The sequence below is a fragment of the Aulonocara sp. 'chitande type north' Nkhata Bay genome, linkage group LG5, assembly GCF_057382095.1.
Source record: "Aulonocara sp. 'chitande type north' Nkhata Bay isolate Kocher_YH1m ecotype deep benthic linkage group LG5, A_spYH_male_GT1.1, whole genome shotgun sequence".
Classification (NCBI taxonomy): domain Eukaryota; kingdom Metazoa; phylum Chordata; class Actinopteri; order Cichliformes; family Cichlidae; genus Aulonocara; species Aulonocara sp. 'chitande type north' Nkhata Bay.
Window position 1 is genome coordinate 21297167 of NC_141348.1, and position 18861 is coordinate 21316027.

Consider the following 18861-nt stretch of genomic DNA (forward strand, 5'->3'; position numbering starts at 1 on the left):
AATGGAATGGTCCCTCATTCAGAGAAAATATTACGCGTTTCGTATTGAGCTGAGAAGAGACGCAGTTTGTCCTGGACTTTAGCTAGAATGGAAAAAAGACACAAAGCTGGATTTATTCTGTCTTTATGCTGCACAGCTGCCTCTTCTTCTCTCATTCTCTCCCCCTCCCTCTCCTGTTGCTACTTCAATCATGAAACTGATCAATGATCAGCTGATCGGCTTTTCTCTCTTGTTTGTTTATCGCCCACTTTGCGCCAGAAAGAGGAAACCAGCGGATATTGCGCTAAACAACAGCAGCACGTTTAAGCTTGATCAGCTGTTGTTAGAATGTATTTAATATTAATTTCTAGTATCAGCTGATGTTTGCTGGAGCCACAGCTGTAAAGCTGCTGGTCATGATGTCTGTTTAGATATGTGGTGAGAGGGAAACATGAAGATGAAACCAGGAGATGTCCTTACTGAACCATCAGAGCTGAACAGGTGATGGAGAAACAGGTTTACCTTTTAGGTGACATGAATGAGTTGAAGTTATCAACTGTTTCTGAGAGATAAATAACACCAGGATCCTTTTTTATGTAGCTGACAGCTGGTAACTGTGCAGGGGCGGGTCTAGCAAAGTTTTGCCAGGGGGCCAGGTAGGGCATTAACAGGGAAAGGTGGGCACAAAGAAATACTTTTCTTTCTTATTCTCATTTAAAATACCTAGTTTTTATTAAATAATTATCTAAATCTTACAACCAAAGTTTTTATCTGACGTAAAATGTATAGAAATCATACATATACCAACAAGACTGTACATCACTGTCACAACAGCATTTGTTTTCATTCAAAGTCTTTATGGCTTTACTACCTGGTGGGTCGGTCTGTAGTAAAAATGCCCAATTTTTTTGTCCCAGTCCAGCCCTGCAGGTTAATACTGGCAGTGTCACCATGCCAGCTGACTGTATTTTATCATCAGCCAGTGTTGTTCTTCATACATCAATATTACCAAAGTTTACCATAAGGCAGCATAGAAAGTATTTACTTGCTTTCAGGTTTTATTCAAATGTTAGTCTTTTCAGTTGTTTCTCCACTTTTTTCCTGTTTCAAAATCAAACACCAGTTTGTGAGAAGATTATCTTCTTTTTTTAACAGGCAGATAAAGTTTTGCATTGGCATTGGCTAATTTGTCAATTGTTTGTTACAAATGTTCGTATTTTAATTTTCAAAAATGTTTTTGCCCAAAACATATGTGCACTATATGTCAGTAAAAATACTATGCAAATATTGATGTCCTTGAATGCTGAGTAAGCACTGACAAAGCACTGATTGTATCTCTTGTACTTTATCAACGCAGTATCTAAAAACTTTGCACCGTAGTGGTTAAAATCTCATTCTAATAAGAGTTAAAAGTGCATTTGGTTATTAGGTTTATAGGATTATTGAATTATGGTTAAGGGTTGGTAGAATTTTTTTTTTTAAACATTATCTGCCAATTAAATCTGCCACCCTTCTCCAAATCTGTGCCCCTACCTGGCCCCCCCAACAAAAATTTTCTAGACACGCCACTGACAGGTGGATAAACATAACACAAATGGCATGCTAAGGAGGAGTAATGAAACACTTGCTAATAAAGCGCTAAAAACAGACAAACAGCAAAATTAAGCGGCCAATTTTCATTTTAATCTAATTCTTTGGGGAAGTCAGTGGTGAAAGGAGCAAAATGCACAGAGATAAATAAGAGCATTCATTACCAAGTACACTTAAAACTATTGTATGGTTATGTAAGAGAGTAGCAAAGTTTTGTTGGTGTTTTTTGTTTTTGTTTGTTTTTTTGCTACAACTTCCCTCTAGCAAAAACATAATCCCAGTATGGCTCCTGGGTTTTCCAGCCCCAGTTTCTCTGATCTGATCTGCGTACTCTCACGGCAGTCACTCTCACACAGGCACAGAGGGAAACTACATTTCCGCCTTCATCTAAAGTCCGTCCCACAACGTGAAGTCCGCACTTCCCAAACGATAACGCAATGCGGCCAGCTGCTGCCTCTGAACGAACCCTCCTGGATCCCCGTTACAAAAAGTGACCCACGGCACACTGAGCCCGTGTCCAGCAGCACCTCCTCTCCGCGTCTCACCTGTTCGGAAAGGAGCCCTTCCAGGTATGAAAGCTGCTTCTAACTGCGGAAGAAGTTTCACACGTAGGCGTATTTTGTTTTCAGACGAGCTGGATTTACAGTAACCCAGAGGGCAGTTGGAGTTAGTAACCAACCGTCAGGGCTAAATTAAAGGACGACTGACGAGCAGCAGCACCGGGTCCAGGTGAGGTCCGGCTACAGCTCCTACATAGGTTAGTAGCGCGAGCCCTGCTAAACTAATTAAACACCTAGCTTCAAGTAGCTAACCGCGTATTAACGTCGTTTTAATAGAGCCTTTGATGTAGAAGTTTAGTAAAATGTAAAAAATCGTGTTAGTGGAGATATCCGTGGAGGTATTTGTCTACTGACAGAGCTTTAATTAATGTAACACCTGCTTTTAATGGGAAAAATGGCTGCTGTGACGACATGAACTCAACTAGCCTGTTTAAAGCGAATAAATAAATGCAAATACTAGAGGTGGGCGGATCGATTCAAAAATTGAAAGTATCGATACCAACGCCGGTATTGGTGTCAGATCGATACTAGCATAATAGGATCGATACTTTGTTTTTCTATTCTCAGTTTGACATGTAGCCCACTGCATTGTGTTAAATTATTTATTTATTTTAGAAATATAAAAAAACCTCACCTCAAACATCAATCTATCCAACATTTCCTTTCCGTTTAACCTTATTAGTGTCTCGGGTGTGGGTTGGAGCCTGTCATGCAGTATGAAAGATGTCTCAACCTTGTTGTGTTGACTGTCACATTGATTTTGTTTATAGCCTACAGCACATTTTAATTAATAAAAGATGACCAAAAGTGCTTTACAGACAGGCACATTTACATTCCAGGCCTCCCCAAAAAAAAAAACCCAGTTTCACAATAAATGAAAAGCCGAAAGGTTTTGTTTTAACAACTAATTGTTGTAGAAAGTAAAAACCACCATGATTTAGTGATCTCTAAATCTGTTTAGAATACTTTTGTGCTGGTGCACCTAAGAAAAAAGTTAGGCACACCAGTGCAACTGTGGCAAAAAGTTGGTCTTAAGCCCTGATTAGATAACTGCTTGGCTAATGCTAAATGAATGCTCAGACAACGTGATTGGTCAGTTGCGATGGTGATTGTCGACCGACACCGCTATGATGATGTAGGAACAACACCAACGCTGGGATATCAGCAGATGTACATCTTCCATTAGGACAGCAAACAGAGGAGTTTTGTTTAGAATATGCAAATTGATCCTGGTGCATCTCGTATGTCATGATACACTGCTATACCCCAGGTAAAGTACCTTTACAAGTCAAAAGGTAATGCTGGCCCTGCATTACTTGGTATCAGATTGACACCAGAATTTGCAGTATGGCAATGCACTGACAAATACTACAACAGCAGGCCGTACGGTTATCCGATACTAACCTCTTTATTTTAGCATTTGTTTGTTTTATGATTGGATAACCTTGGTTCTGTCTCCCAAGGCTTTTCTAATAATAGTAACCCTCCCTTCTCATTTCTTCCAGTATGTCAGGTATTACAGCCAGTACAATAAGCTACCTGTGGTCTGTAGACGATGTCCTCGGGCAGGGGGCTACTGCCAGCGTCTACAAAGCACGCCATAAGGTAACCACAGGATGGTTTTATCATCTCATCGTACTCACAGGAAAAGTCATTCACATCAGTGCTGCCGTCATTATTGAAATTTCAGCCTGCTTTTCTTCTTCTTCTTCTTTTGCTCAGAGCAATACCAGGATGTACGATAAGAAAAGCTGTGGTTTCAGAGATGCTGTTGATTGCTGACACATTTGCGCAATGCTGTGATGTATCTGTGATGCAAATGTGCATGCGTGTTTGCAGAGGTCGGGTGAACTGGTGGCCGTCAAGGTGTTTAACATAATGAGCTACAACCGCCCCCACCAGGTCCAGATGAGGGAGTTCGAGATGCTCCGGAAACTCAATCACAGCAATATTATCAAGCTATTCACCGTGGAAGAGGTAAGAATACAAAAAGATATCTATATTAAAAAAAAAGAAAAATATTAGCAACATGTAAAAGAAGCACACCTCACGGTTAATCCCTCACCTTTCAGCTGCCCTCTAAACAGAAGGTGCTGGTGATGGAGTATTGTTCAGGAGGGAGTCTCCTAAGCCTGCTCGAGGAGCCGGAAAACGCCTTTGGTCTCGCTGAAACAGAGTTCCTCACAGTATTGCAGTGTATAGGTGGGTGTGTATATGTGGTATCGGTCTGTAATTTTATGCACCTGTTCCTGAAACTTTCCACCCTCTGTTCTCTTCAGTGCAAGGTATGAATCACCTGCGGGAAAATGGAGTGGTACACCGGGACATTAAGCCAGGGAACATAATGCGGCAGGTTGGGGAGGACGGCAGGTCTGTTTACAAGCTGACAGACTTTGGAGCAGCAAGAGAGCTCGAAGATGACGAGAAGTTTGTCTCCATTTATGGAACTGAAGAGTATCTGGTAAGATAGCGGACTCACTGAGCAAACCTCTGCCAGGTTTCCTACAGTGGGGCAAAAAAGTATTTATTCGGCCACCGATTGTGCAAGTTCCCCCACTTAAAATGATGACAGAGGTCAGTAATTTCCACCAGAGGTACACTTCAACTGTGAGAGACAGAATGTGAAATAAAAATCCATGAATCCACATGGTAGGATTTGTAAAGAATTTATTCGTAAATTAGGGTGGAAAATAAGTATTTGGTCACCTCAAACAAGGAAAATCCCTGGCTCTCACAGACCTGTAACGTCTTCTGTAAGAAGCTTTTCTGTCCCCCACTCGTTACCTGTATGAATGGCACCTGTTTGAACTCATCATCTGTATAAAAGACACCTGTCCACAGCCTCAAACAGTCAGACTCCAAACTCCGCCATGGCCAAGACCAAAGAGCTTTCGAAGGACACCAGGAAAAGTATTGTAGACCTGCACCAGACTGGGAAGAGTGAATCTACAATAGGCAAGCAGCTTGGTGTGAAAAAATCAACTGTGGGAGCAATCATGAGAAAATGGAAGACATACAAGACCACTGATAATCTCCCTCGATCTGGGGCTCCACGCAAGATCTCATCCCGTGGGGTCAAAATGATCATGAGAACGGTGAGCAAAGATCCCAGAACCACACGGGGGGACCTGGTGAATGACCTGCAGAGAGCTGGGACCAAAGTAACAAAGGTCACCATCAGTAACACACTACAACGGCAGGGAATCAAATCCCGCAGTGCCAGACGTGTTCCGCTGCTGAAGCCAGTGCATGTCCAGGCCCGTCTGAAGTTTGCCAGAGAGCACATGGATGATACGGCAGAGGATTGGGAGAATGTCATGTGGTCAGATGAAACCAAAGTAGAACTTTTTGGTATAAACTCAACTCGTCGTGTTTGGAGGAAGAAGAATACGGAGTTGCATCCCAAGAACACCATACCTACTGTGAAGCATGGGGGTGGAAACATCATGCTATGGGGCTGTTTTTCTGCCAAGGGGACAGGACGACTGATCCGTGTTAAGGACAGAATGAATGGGGCCATGTATCGTGAGATTTTGAGCCAAAACCTCCTTCCATCAGTGAGAACTTTGAAGATGAAACGAGGCTGGGGTCTTCCAACATGACAATGATCCAAAACACACCGCCCGGGCAACAAAGGAGTGGCTCCGTAAGAAGCATTTGAAAGTCCTGGAGTGGCCTAGCCAGGCTCCAGACCTCAACCCCATAGAAAATCTGTGGCGGGAGTTGAAAGTCCGTGTTGCTCGGCGACAGCCCCAAAACATCACTGCTCTCGAGAAGATCTGCATGGAGGAATGGGCCAAAATACCAGCTACTGTGTGTGCAAACCTGGTAAAGACCTATAGTAAACGTTTGACCTCTGTTATTGCCAACAAAGGTTATGTTACAAAGTATTGAGTTGTATTTTTGTTATTGACCAAATACTTATTTTCCACCCTGATTTATGAATAAATTCTTTACAAATCCTACCATGTGGATTCATGGATTTTTTTTTTTTTCACATTCTGTCTCTCACAGTTGAAGTGTACCTCTGGTGCAAATTACTGACCTCTGTCATCATTTTAGGTGGGGGAACTTGCACAATCGGTGGCTGACTAAATACTTTTTTGCCCCACTGTAAATACTTTGGGGACCTTCGAATAAGTGAGTGAAGACTGATTACAGTTTATTATGTTTTTAGTGCTGGTTTGCTTGTGATAGTAGCATTAGCAGGGCTCTAGAGTGCGACCAATTAGGTCGCACATGCAACCTAATTTCTGAATGGTGTGACTAAAAAATATCCTAGGTCACACCGGTGCGATCAGCCGTTTGAGTAAAAAAAGTCTCCGCAACTCTGTCTACGTGTGGTTAACAACAGACACACATTATGCCCATATCGTGGTCTAAACCAATCAGAGATAGTCAGGGGCGGGACCTCTCTGGTTGGCCCTGGTCCAAATATTCCTGTAGGCCTAGGTGTCTATACGTTTGAAAGTGCAGGCGGATAGAGAGAGGTGAGTAGTCAATAATCAATTTGATTCATTAAATCCTGATATAATATAAATATATTTTATCAGAAACGCCAGAATCTCAAGTTAAACCTCACAAAACTATTTCAAAAACCACCAAACAGCTAAAACAGTAAATGAGAGCAGGGAAAAGGATTCCGGACAAAGACGTAAACACAAAGCATGGACCCGATGCATCAGAATCTGTGAGATGTCGGTGTGGTGTGAATAAGTCACGGTGGGACCACAGATCATCATTTAGAGCCATTTATTGTTATCAGCTGCAGCTCTTAAGCTGCCAGCCACGCATCACATCACACCACAACTTCCAACCCACAACCCCTGCTCCCCCGTGTTTTAACACAGCGGGCGTGATCGCGGATGCTGTGCAGGTGCGTCTGCATCGATGACCACGCCTCACCACAGTCGGCTTTCTCACCCAACGGCACTTATGCCCCCACGCTGTCGGGGCTGAAAGCCGACAGCTCACAGTGAAGCTGCAGGTGTTGTCTCTCTCCAACCAAAATTCACTGAAGAAGATCAAAACTACACTTCACATTTGATAAACATTGCCATTAATTCCCTCTTACTTTTGCTGTTTTGCTTCCACCATGATAAAATAACACTTCCTTCACAGCTCTTTCTCTATTTTGAGAACAGTTTCCCATCTCAAATCTGTTTTCTTCGTTATTCATTCGCTTGTTACAAACAAGTCGTGTACAGCGCTGTCAGCCGCTGTTTTTTTTTAATTGTATTTTTCCCAAGAATGACCTCTGACAAGAAAACCGAATTTCTGCTGTTTAATACTGAAGAAATGTAAACTTTTTTAAAATTATGCCAAATTGCAAAACTAGCTGTGTCTCTAATAAAACCTCTGTAACACTGGTCCAGAGACAGCATCAGATAATGAGCCACATACGATTGACTCCGAGCCAGAGCCCATTGAAAGCAAAAGGGGGAAAGTATATACAATAGAAGAGTGGCTTGACCAGTTTCCCTGGCTAAGATACAGATAAAGCTGACAACATGATGCACTGCATTTACTGTGTGGAAGGACCATGGCCGGCAATACTGCAATTGTGACTGGTGCTAATACGTTTCGAACTGAAATGCTGAGACAGCACAGTGTATCCAGAAAGCACATTATATGCCGCGATAAATGCACTGCCCAGGTGTCCCCTCTCCCCACTGCCTTTCACAGCAGGAAACAGGTCATCAGAGGAGGCAGAGATCATGATTAAGTTTAACATTGCCTGCAATATTGCCAAAGAGTGGCAAAGTGCCAAAGCACTTTAAGCACAAGCACTTTTTCAGTAACTTATCTTTCTTGTAGAACTGTGCTCAAAATAAAGAACTTTGTGCTGACAAGATTGTTAGTTAATCATTTACAAATCAATATGTCTGTATGGACAGCAATTTAAAAAAAAAAAAAAAAAAGTGAATATGTAAAACTGTCGTGTTAAGCGATGCGGTTGAAAGATTTGGGTGCACCTAACTTTTGTGCTGGTGCACCTAAAGCCCTGATTAGATAACTGCTTGGCTAATGCTAAATGAATGCTCAGACAACATGATTGGTCAGTTGCGATGGTGATTGTCGACCGACACTGCTATGATGATGTAGAAACAACACCAACGCTGGGATATCAGCAGATGTACATGCTTCCATTAGGACAGCAAACAGAGGAGTTTTTAGCCACCGCACACGTGCTGCCATGCAGTCCTTCAAAATCCTACTGTACGGCACTGGACTTGAATCACCTAGGAGTCAATCGAATGCTGATTCACTGTCGAGTGGACCAGAATAGAAAAGGGAGAATGTGGAAAAAAAATCAAAGATTTAAAAAAAAATACAGCAGGAAACGCACAGACAATAGCTGTAGTGGATACTTTCCATCGTTTTTGTCTGTGGGATGAACAGCAGGACAGGGAAGAGTAGCCCACTCACTGACTGAAATACATGTTTTTTACACTGCCTTCATCGACAGCAAGTGCTCTGTGCAGGTCCACTATCCCGCCTAAAGAATAAAGCAAGCAGTGGTTAGTGGACATAGAGTTGTCTTATATTATTTTTTCAGGTTCGGGTTAGCCTGCAGGTGGCCTTGACATGGTCCGTTGCATTTATGCTCCATTTGCACTACAGTTAAAAACATTTATGATGATGCGTTTTTCCATCTGTAGGTACAGTGGTGAAAGAGTGCATTCATTCCCATCTAATAACTGGGGTCAATAAAAAGTATATAACATAACATGTTCGCAAGGAGTGTTGATTTTTAAAGTAAAAGCTTGAAATCGATACACTTTCATATTGCAATAATTAAAATGCTTCCTTCAGCACTCGGCTTGCAGCCTTGTCCCCACTGAACTATTTTGCTTTTCCCAATTTCCCCAATGGAATATCTTACCTTGTAAACTCTGATGTGAATCTCTGTGTTATGTTAGATTAGGTTGAGACCAACACCTCTGCGAGTGATTTAACCTGAGGTAGATGTGAAAATGTTTTGTTACCAGGGTCCGATTTCACAGCAAAGTGGACAGTATCCAAGTGACATTTAAATGACAATCTTCAGGAGCCCAAATTTGAATATTTAAAGGCAGCCTGCATGATCAGGACTAGGTAGCCATCTAGTGGTCAAATCTATTAGTTATAACAGCCATTCCTAAAATCAAGAGTGCTGCAGCCCACTTAAAAACCAGAAAATCCCATGGGGCTCATCTAGTCTTAAATCTTCACTCACTAATCAAAATACAAGTGATGTATTTTCTTGAAAATTTTATCAGAAAACCATAAAAAACACGATTATGGCTATAAATTTCAAATGCTACCCAGTCATATGTAACGTCTTAAAGGCCAATGTGTGACCCACCTGCCACTGGCACACAAACTTTGATACAAGAGCAGCGACTTTAGGCTAAAATAATGAGTAATATCCCAAACTCACAAGCTTTTATCGCCAGTTTTAAGTCACTTTTTATATAAATAAATATATTTATAAAAGTACATACATCTGAGGAATTTCAAACTGACCTTCTGTTGTTTCTGCGGCCCATCTGTGGTACCTTTGCACCCCACAAGGGGGCCCCAGCCAGGGAATCACTGCGTTATCAGAACAAAAGGTGAACTATGTAGACTTGACTGATACACAGTGCTGGATCGAAATGGCGCACTGTGGCTCACTATGAAGGTGCTTTGACTGTTTTCTCTTCTTCATGTGTGTGTGTAGCACCCAGACATGTATGAGCGCGCAGTGCTACGTAAGCCTCATCATAAATCTTACGGGGTGAGTGTCGACCTGTGGAGTATTGGTGTGACCTTATACCACGCTGCCACTGGGAGTCTTCCCTTCACACCATATGAAGGACCACGCAGGAACAAGCCCATTATGTAAGTTAATACATTAGAGTTCTTCAAGCCCCCAACTGAAACCACAGCTAACATCTGTACATCTACATGTACCAGCCATGATCAATGTTAGTAACTGTGCCTTAGGACATATATTTATGTATTTCCTCTGAACCATTTGGGGGGTTTTGTTTTATAGGTTCAAAATAACCACAGAGAAACCTATGGGGGCGATAGCTGGAATACAACGGAGAGAGGGCGGACCTATAGACTGGAGCTATCACCTACCTCACAGCTGCCAGCTGTCACAGTATGCCACCTAATAAAAACAACTAAATCCTATTTATACACACCTTGTCACCATCAAACCCTCATGGTTTTTTTTGTCTCTCTTTGTTGTTCCCTTTTCTTGCTCTCCCTGTCTCTGTGGCTGTAGGGGTCTAAGGGTGCAGCTGGTTCCAGTACTAGCAGGTATAATGGAGGCTGACCAGGAAAAGTGTTGGTGCTTTGACCAGTTCTTCACAGCCACCACAGATGTGTTGCAGCGGCAAGCAGTTCACCTCTTTTCTCTGCAGCAGGCCATGGCACATTGCATCTACATACACCACTACAACACGTAAGTCTGCAGAGGCCTTTATGGGTGGCCTTTTTTTTCCTTTGGCTGTTTTTGTTTATTAAAAAAATGTAGTGCAAGCTCAGTATCTTGATGAGAGTTTGAATTTGTTACTGACAATGACGTGAAACCATTTTGTTTTCTGGAATTTATACAAGAAATACGCAGCAGAAGAACTCGCAGAATAATGAGGTGTAATATGTGTTATAGTTTTAATGTGGTAATGCCAGTAAATTCTGTGCTGAGCTGTGGATTATATCTGTAATCTCAAATTGCTTTTTTAAAGCCTTTCACTCTCAGTTCATTGAATCTGTGCAGTAGAACTCAGAGCGTTTGAGGACAGAGCAGATTTGTATGTTACGTTTGTAATTTAAGAAATAGTGATTTTTATGCAAACATAAATGCTGCTATTTCCTCATCTTTTTTCACCCCATGTTTCCTGTTTTTGTCTCTGCCAGCACTGAAAAAAAGACAAAAAGCTAAAACAAATACAATAATTATTTTACATTTATTTTTGTATAAAAATATGTCTGCAACTCAGCTTTATGGTAATCTGACCATTATTATTTTGTCATTGTTTATGAAGCGAACTAAAGGTTTAAAAGACTTACTGACACATGTAATCACCGAAATTTAATACACTTTATTTGTGGGGATTTGGACATTAATAAGAAAAACACCAATGACAAGAACAAATCAAAAGGGTATTCAAAGCCTCCAGCTCCAGGAGAAAACTGTGTGTCAAAAAGAAAGAAGTTAACTAAATAAGTTTCACTCCAAACAGCAGCGACCAGGCGCACTGAGAACAGTCTTAAGAAGCAAACTTGCTCCTGAAATTTAAAAATGTGTCTAACAAAATTAAAATCTGTCTCTCTTCTCAACCAGAGTATCAATCTTCTTCGAAGAGGTGGCGTCTCAAACAGGTATAGGGGTACAGCAACAACATCACATGTACCTCGGACATGACCTGCTCTTGGAGGGCAGCATGAAGGTGGTCAATCTTCCACGAACTTCACCTTCTCAGCCCCTCATTCTGCTCAGCTATGCAACTGATGAAGCAAACACCAGCCTGCCATTCAGAGAACGTAAGACCGAGACTTGCATAACGGAAATATGTGTGTGTTAAGTTTTGAGAAAAAGGTGTCAGTTTCTGTCTCAACAGAAATATTTTAGCTGGTTTGGTGTGAGCATGCAGTTGTTATCACACAGTTGCACAGACATGATTGCACATTTTCATGAATTCTATATTTTTTGCGATGTATTTCTTTTGTCCTCTGCAGCAGAGAGTCCCGTCATCCCGGCCAGGTTTGACGTCATGGCAGATTACAATTTCTCCAAGGTAAATGCTCCCTGTTATTACCAGTAGTTTAAAATATTATTTAATATATTATTTTATATACTAAACACTTTTCATATCTGCCTTCTTTTCCCCCCGATCCCCTTTTATTTTTAGATTGTAGTAGGTGTAGTCCACCAGTATCTGAGGATAGTACGGCTGCTGCACACGCACCGGGAGTTGCTGCTGCAGGGATATTACAGCTACATGTGAGACACAAACACAGATAAAAATTATTTGTTAGTCTTCTTGGAATTCTAGGCCTCCCGGGTGTTATTTCCCTTCAGTTTATGTTCTGCGTTTCCCTATTTTTCTTGTTTCTTAGAATGAAATTGCGCAACGAGTGCAGAGAAGCCTTGCACAGTATTGCCATGGTCACCATTAGACTGCAGTCCTGCCTCAATGCAGAACACGGGATTCGCACACTGTAAGTTTGTCTGCACACTTTTTAACCCTAAGCTCTAAAAGGCTGAAGAGGTATTGTTGTTGCAGCAAGTTTTCTGGAAATCTTGTGAATGTGATAGCTCAAGAAGGGAGTCACCTGGGATTTTCAAATGAATACATACAGTGTATCTACTAGAAGGCTGAAGGGTAGCACTGGCACCCGTAAGTGTTTTTAGAATAAGCACAGAAAATTAATTCTGTAAAAGTGCACTCGAGATGGTAAAGTGCAGTGTTTGCAATAATTCGGGCATACTTGTTACCTGAGGTAGATTTTTTTTTTTTTTTTTTTATCTTGACAAATGAGGCTAGGTCTTGTGTAAACATAGACACAAAACATTTCTAATGTTCCTGATACTGTAATAATGCCATCTTTAACCTATAACCTTCCTTTCTCCTCCAATATCTGCTACATTTCTTAGAGACCCTTACACTTCAGAAAATCAAGGCTCAGCTGCTAATGGTCAAAGGTTGCGGCAGGTGAGTACCAAGAGCAAAAAACAGAGACAAGCTCGACTGATGCAGTTATACAGGTCCCAGTTAAAACTGTACAATTAAAACTCAAATTATGTCTTGTCTTTGTGAAGGTTTAATACCTTTTTGCTGGTACTGTAGTAGTAGTACTGGATGCTGCAGTTTGTGGTGCACCTGATTTACATGCTGTTATTCTAAAAACATCATAGAGGGAAAGCAGATATAATCATCCTGCTTTTTATGCTACCTATTGGCAAATATTAACACTGATTGAGTGTCTTTGAGATGGATATTTAGTTGCTACTAGAATTATAAGATACTGTATTGTAGTTCAAATTTTAGAGGATGCTAAATTTAGGTTTATTATGAATTTATATATAAACAGGCACATTGCCTTAGTGTTATAGTAAGATTTAAACCTGGTATGCAAAGGAGTTAGAGTTCCCTCGCAGTTGACTGAAATTCAATATCATGAGAGACAGGCAGACAGCATAGCTTATATTTGATGCGTCTCATATTGAATCCCCTAAATGTGAGTGCTTGAATCATAACTGATTGCACAGATTTGTGCTTTGTTGATGTGTTGTGTGTAAGAATCTGAGATGCTTGTCTCCTCAGGTTCATCAACACCTACCTTTGTACAGTGCTGGTATCCAAGAGTTTCAGAACCGACTTGATCAACTGCAGATAGAACAGGCCAAGTTGTCAGAGACTCTGGCCAATGATAAGAGGTACTATCGGGGGCAGGGATTCAAAACTGCAGAATGGACAATTGGTTTTATTTATAAGTGTTTATTAGAACTAATTTCTTTTCTTATAGCTGCCAGAAGATAGAGATGCTGCTACAGAAGATAACAGCAATTCATCAGCATTATCGTAAAGACAGGCTGACTGGCAGTATGCACAGCTTCTCTATAGATACTATAAATTTCTTGTTTGTGTTTCATATTATTCATCTGACAGATTTCTTCTTTTTCCCACAGAGCTAGCATACAATGATGAGCAAATCCACAAGTTTGAGAAGTGAGTGCGTGTGTGTGATTATGGATTTGTGTTCCCACAGCTATGCCCCAGCCTGTAAAGTACCTGCGCTGTCGTGTAATCTGTTTGTCGTTCTTCCTTGACAGAATCCACCTGTCGAGCCACATTAAGCGAGTGAAATCTCTGTTCAGAGAAGACTGTGTGCAGAGATACAAAGAGGTTTTAGACTCAACAAGAACATGGAACAGGTCAGAGCAAGCTACTCCTTCATTAAAATAACCTTTAGCAGTCATTCAAACAGTTGATCAAAGCTGATATTGTATGTTATTGATTAACCCTGGTCATCATCACTGTATATTTGTGTAACATGGAATACAGGTTACGTACTTTATGCACTTTGATTCTCTGTCTTTCAAATGTGTTTAAGTAGAGTAGAAACATTTTAATTTAAAATACAGGTTAAAAACATATATGGTATAAAAGATGGGTGGAGCCACGCAGCTTGTGAAGCCTCAAACTGAGAATTTTTGCCACCTTGACCAGACAAACGATTGTGATTGACAAGTCATTATCCAGTGAATACGTGGTGACTTATCCTTCTTTTTGGCTCAAGTAATGACCATAATAAGGCTGGGTGGTTCGCTCCCTACTCCAATCGTCCTCCTTTGGATGATAGCATCACCAGCAGCAAGCAAAGATGTTATCCACCCTCTATAATACACAATATGTGTTCCAAACAAAAACACACAAAGAAAACAATTCTTACTTCCACCATGAAGAAATGTCTCCATAGTTGACACACAATACTGATTGATTTAGCCATCTGCAATTTGTTGCTGGATTTCAGCTGAATCCAGTGACATTTTCTTCAGGTTTATTTATTACAGCTCCAAATCACAACAAGAGTTACCTCAAGGTAAGGCTTAATATTTTAAGGTGAAAAAACTACAATAGCACAGAAATAACATAGAAAACACCAACAAACAGAAAACCCCCAATGAGAAAGTATTTGGCGACAGTGGGAAGGAAGAACTCCTTTTTAACAGGAAAAAGCCTCCTGAAGTACCAGGCTCAGGGAAGGGCAGCCATCTGCCGGCTGGGGGTGAGAGAAGGAAATCTGTGGAAGAGAGCCACAGATTAATAATAATTAATAATTACATCAGAGTGCTGTATAAACACATGGACAGGGAAAAAGGTGAGTTTTTCATAGGAGGCTCCAAGCAGCCTAGGCATATTGCAGCGCGACTAAGGGAGAATTCAGGGTCACTTGATCTAGCCCTACCTATAATTTTTATCAAAAAGGAAGCTTTTAAGCCTAATCTTAAGGTTTGACTTCTCTGAGGTCCTCCTCTTTTCCCCCTGGCTGGCAGTTCAGTATTCTATATCCTTTATCCAATATATCCACGGTCCCTCCTTCAGTTCAGTTCAGTTTTATTTCAAACATGTGCATTCACAATCATTACAAAAGATCATTCCATTATTTTGTTTGAAAAGGAGTAGGCAGAAGTATACACTTATTAGTCCCTACCCCCTCAAGTTTTACGTCTCATTGATTTAATTTTCTTTTAGTCTTAAATTAAACAAACAACATATGAAGCTAAAGCAAAGACAAAACAAACAAACAATAAAACAAAACAAATAAACAAGCCCCACCACAGTATAGTTACTTTCATATAAATAAAGACAGAATGGTTACATTGGCAGATTCACAAATTATGAAACAAACAAACTAAAACACTATTACGAACAACATTACCGCCCCGGGATAACCCTGTTTTCTTCATTCTTATATTTGTTTAAAATGTGTTTTTTATATTTTATTTTAAACTGGTTTATGTTGTTACTTTCTTTAATTTCTTCTGTTAGACTGTTCCATAATTTAACTCCTGCTATGGAGATAGACATACTTTTTAAAGTTGTTCTAACACTTTGTATTTTAAAATTCCATTTCCTTCTTAAGTTATACTCACCTTCTCTTTCTATAAACAATTATCAGATTTCTTTTGGAATTCAATTCAATCCAATTCCATTTTATTTATATAGCGCCAAATCACAACAAAAGTCGCCTCAAGGCGCTTCATAGATACAGAGAAAAACCCAACAATCATATGACCCCCTATGAGCAAGCACTTTGGTGACAGTGGGAAGGAAAAACTCCCTTTTAACAGGAAGAAACCTCCGGCAGAACCAGGCTCAGGGAGGGGCGGCCATCTGCTGCGACCGGTTGGGGGTGAGAGAAGGAAGACAGGATAAAAGACATGCTGTGGAAGAGAGACAGAGGTTAATAACAGATATGATTCAATGCAGAGAGGTCTATTAACACATAGTGAGTGAGGAAGGTGACTGGAAAGGAAAAACTCAATGCATCATGGGAATCCCCGGCAGCCTACGTCTATTGCAACATAACTAAGGGAGGATTCAGGGTCACTGTATCCTGGATTATTTATTAATCTAGTGGCCCTTTTTTGTATTATTGTTATTGTTTGTGTATTACTTTTGTATGTGTTTCCCCAGACCTCTACACAGTAGCTCATATACGGCAGTAGTAAAGCACAGTATAATATGTGCAGTGCTTTCTTTCTCCAGTATTTCCTATCTTTCCCCAGGACGGCCATGCCCGGTGCCAATTTCCCTTGAACATAAGTAATTTGTGGTTTCCAACAGACCTTGTGGTCAATGATCACACCAAGAAATTTTATTTAATTCACTCTTTTTTTAAATATACATTGTCAACACATATTTTTACTTTGATATTTTTCTTTTGGTTTCCAAACAACAAAAATTTGGTTTTATCTAGATTCAATGATAATCTTTTTTATATCAAACTTCTTTAATATCGTTAAATCCTGTGTGATCATCTCCAAAACACAACTCCTCTGCACATGTACAAACCACCATTTTCTCAGTAATGCTTTTTTAAATTATCTTTCATCGTCGTTATAACGTGATTGGACAATAAAAATTAAAAAGAAAACCCACCACCACCATGATTGTTTATCTATAAGCATTTGTTTCATTTGGCAGCACTGTCTGTCAGTGGATATCCAATCTCCGTGGAAAATTACTTGATGCTTGAGCAACTAAAACAGGAACAGGATGGCATTTTTGTTTACTCGTGTGGCCAGCGATAGCTTTCCCATGGCAGGCAGTGGAATAACTGGAGCAACAGGAAACTCTGGCTTAGGAAAAGAAGGTGAAGGAGTGCGAGGCCAAAAGGACACAAGGGTGAACAACATTTTTGGTATTCACTTGATGGTTAAAAATTTGAAGAAAAGGTTATTTCTATGAGGTCGTTGAGCCTTAAACCCTGCCTAGTTACCAGCCTAATGATGGTGTTTAATAACTGAAAGCAGAGTGGTCTTTCCAAGAATGGTGCAGGATGGTGGGTGTGGGTTTGAAAACCTGTCTGTTACCAATTAGGTTTACTCAAGTGTGCTTCTACATTTGTTTGCAGCCTTATGCTGGAGCTGCAGACCCGACTGCAGGACTTCAGTTCTTTCTCTGCAGGCTTAATAGCAGACTTAGAGATGAGTGAGCAGTGCCAGAATAAGGTCAGTATCACTCTTTTCATGCCTAGGAGACAGTCTTGACACCTTATGCATAAACATGGAGACTGACATGCATTTTTCCTGTGCTGCCTTTTTGTTTGTGCTCAGTAGTTATTGTATTAGTGATGTCGAGCAAGTCAGTGACTATGTCATGTCTCATTTGTCGTCCTCAGGTTATGGACAGAATCCTTTACACTCTGCAGTCCAAAAGACCAGAACAACAGTCAGCAGTCATACCCAAAGACAATGACCAGATGGTCTCCAGGTAGGTAGGTGTGTGTGTGTGTGTGTGTGTGTGTGTGTGTGTGTGTGTGTGTGTGTGTGTGTGTGTGTGTGTGTGTGTGTGTGTGTGTGTGTGTGTGTGTGAAATTAAGACATTTCCCGACTGCCATTGCAGTATTTCTTTCTTTTTTGTAGGATGCACCATTTGAAGGAGGAAATGGAGATTCTGGTGAGGGAGCTACAGTGTAACAACGGTATTATAGAGAGGTCAGTGGTGTGACCACCTTACTGTTAACAAATCTCATCTGTCAAAGCACACGCAGCATGATGCTGATGGTATTTCTGTGGTTCCATAGCCTGGGAGCCGTGAACTCTCCTGCAGCTCTGGAGCCGACTCTGGCCAGACCTTCTACACTGTGACACAAGACCACTGTCTCTGGATCTTGCCTCTGAGAGGCGCACGCACACTCTCTGAAAATCACCTCATCTTAAGTGCCATTAATGAATGTACTGGCCTTTCAAGGACCATCTACAGTGTTTGTTTTTATCTGCTTCCTCTTCCTTTAATGATCAATGAAATGTCCTTTATCAATTTAGAAATAAGATAAGCACAAAGAGAAAGGAGGATAGGCTTCAGGTAGGTGTGTGTGTGTGTGTGTGTGTGTGTGTGTGTGTGTGTGTGTGTGTGTGTGTGTGTGTGTGTGTGTGTGTGTGTGTGTGTGTGTGTGTGTGTGTGTGTGTGTGTGTGTGTGTGTGAGTATAGCAGTAATAAGATCAATAAAATCTTCATTAATGCCTTAAGTGTTATTGTATTTGTAATAGGCTGCCATAGAGATAGTCAGCCAGGATCAATGAATGCATAGTCAGCTCTTACTCGTTTTTTGTGGTCCTTTGTTTCACAGAAGAGGAAGAGTAGGCTCTGGAGAACCTTGAATAGTATATTTATCCAGACAGAGTGTGTACTAGTATGCAGGTTTTGATTATATTTGGGATATAGAAACATTATTAAAAAACAGTATAAAATGTTTCTGTACAAATCTGCTTATAAACAGGGTAATGGTTGTGCTTGTAGACTCTGTTTTTCTTTGTGTCTGTGTGTTTTTGATGAAAAAGGCCTTCCAATGATTGATCATTCCACTTGATGATGAATTTGCTCTATTTCATCTTTTTAACCCACATTTGTTTCTGTTCCTGTTGGTTTTTAAGTGGAATGATAAAATAATTCTGTGTGTTTCATCATGGGAATCCCTGTAAAAGAGAAGCACGACCATGGGGAACTCAGGACTCACCACA

General features: G+C 40.7%; 1 protein-coding gene across 4 annotated transcripts; it reads left to right on the forward strand.

Moving 5' to 3' along the window:
• The first annotated feature begins 1836 nt into the window (after window positions 1–1836).
• Window positions 1837–18639, forward strand: ikbke (inhibitor of nuclear factor kappa B kinase subunit epsilon). Of its 4 annotated transcripts, none has more exons than XM_086291997.1 (21): window positions 1837–2138; window positions 3635–3734; window positions 3969–4106; window positions 4202–4331; window positions 4409–4590; window positions 9835–9995; window positions 10153–10263; window positions 10390–10569; window positions 11452–11651; window positions 11847–11905; window positions 12020–12111; window positions 12228–12329; window positions 12766–12823; window positions 13436–13548; window positions 13638–13714; window positions 13801–13840; window positions 13945–14046; window positions 17253–17349; window positions 17520–17611; window positions 17764–17835; window positions 17925–18639. In XM_086291997.1, exons 1-21 carry the CDS (start codon window positions 1852–1854, stop codon window positions 17986–17988), a joined length of 2457 nt encoding a protein of 818 aa, XP_086148123.1. In that variant the 5' UTR covers window positions 1837–1851; the 3' UTR covers window positions 17989–18639. The 4 variants fall into 4 exon arrangements, 3 of the variants coding, with proteins under 3 accessions (XP_086148123.1, XP_086148124.1, XP_086148125.1); XR_015129088.1 differs by having other exon boundaries at window positions 1936–2138; window positions 17520–17615; window positions 17925–17962; XM_086291998.1 differs by having other exon boundaries at window positions 2000–2326.
• The last annotated feature ends 222 nt before the right edge of the window (window positions 18640–18861 follow it).

What these genes read in the sequence shown, in the direction of transcription:
- ikbke (XM_086291997.1), top strand. Translation starts at nt 1,852, where the DNA reads ATGGCTCCTGGGTTTTCCAGCCCCAGTTTCTCTGATCTGATCTGCGTA. An exon ending in ATGGAACTGAAGAGTATCTG is followed by an intron (nt 4,591 to 9,834) that starts GTAAGATAGCGG and finishes GTGTGTGTGTAG; the next exon opens with CACCCAGACATGTATGAGCG. An exon ending in TACATACACCACTACAACAC is followed by an intron (nt 10,570 to 11,451) that starts GTAAGTCTGCAG and finishes CTTCTCAACCAG; the next exon opens with AGTATCAATCTTCTTCGAAG.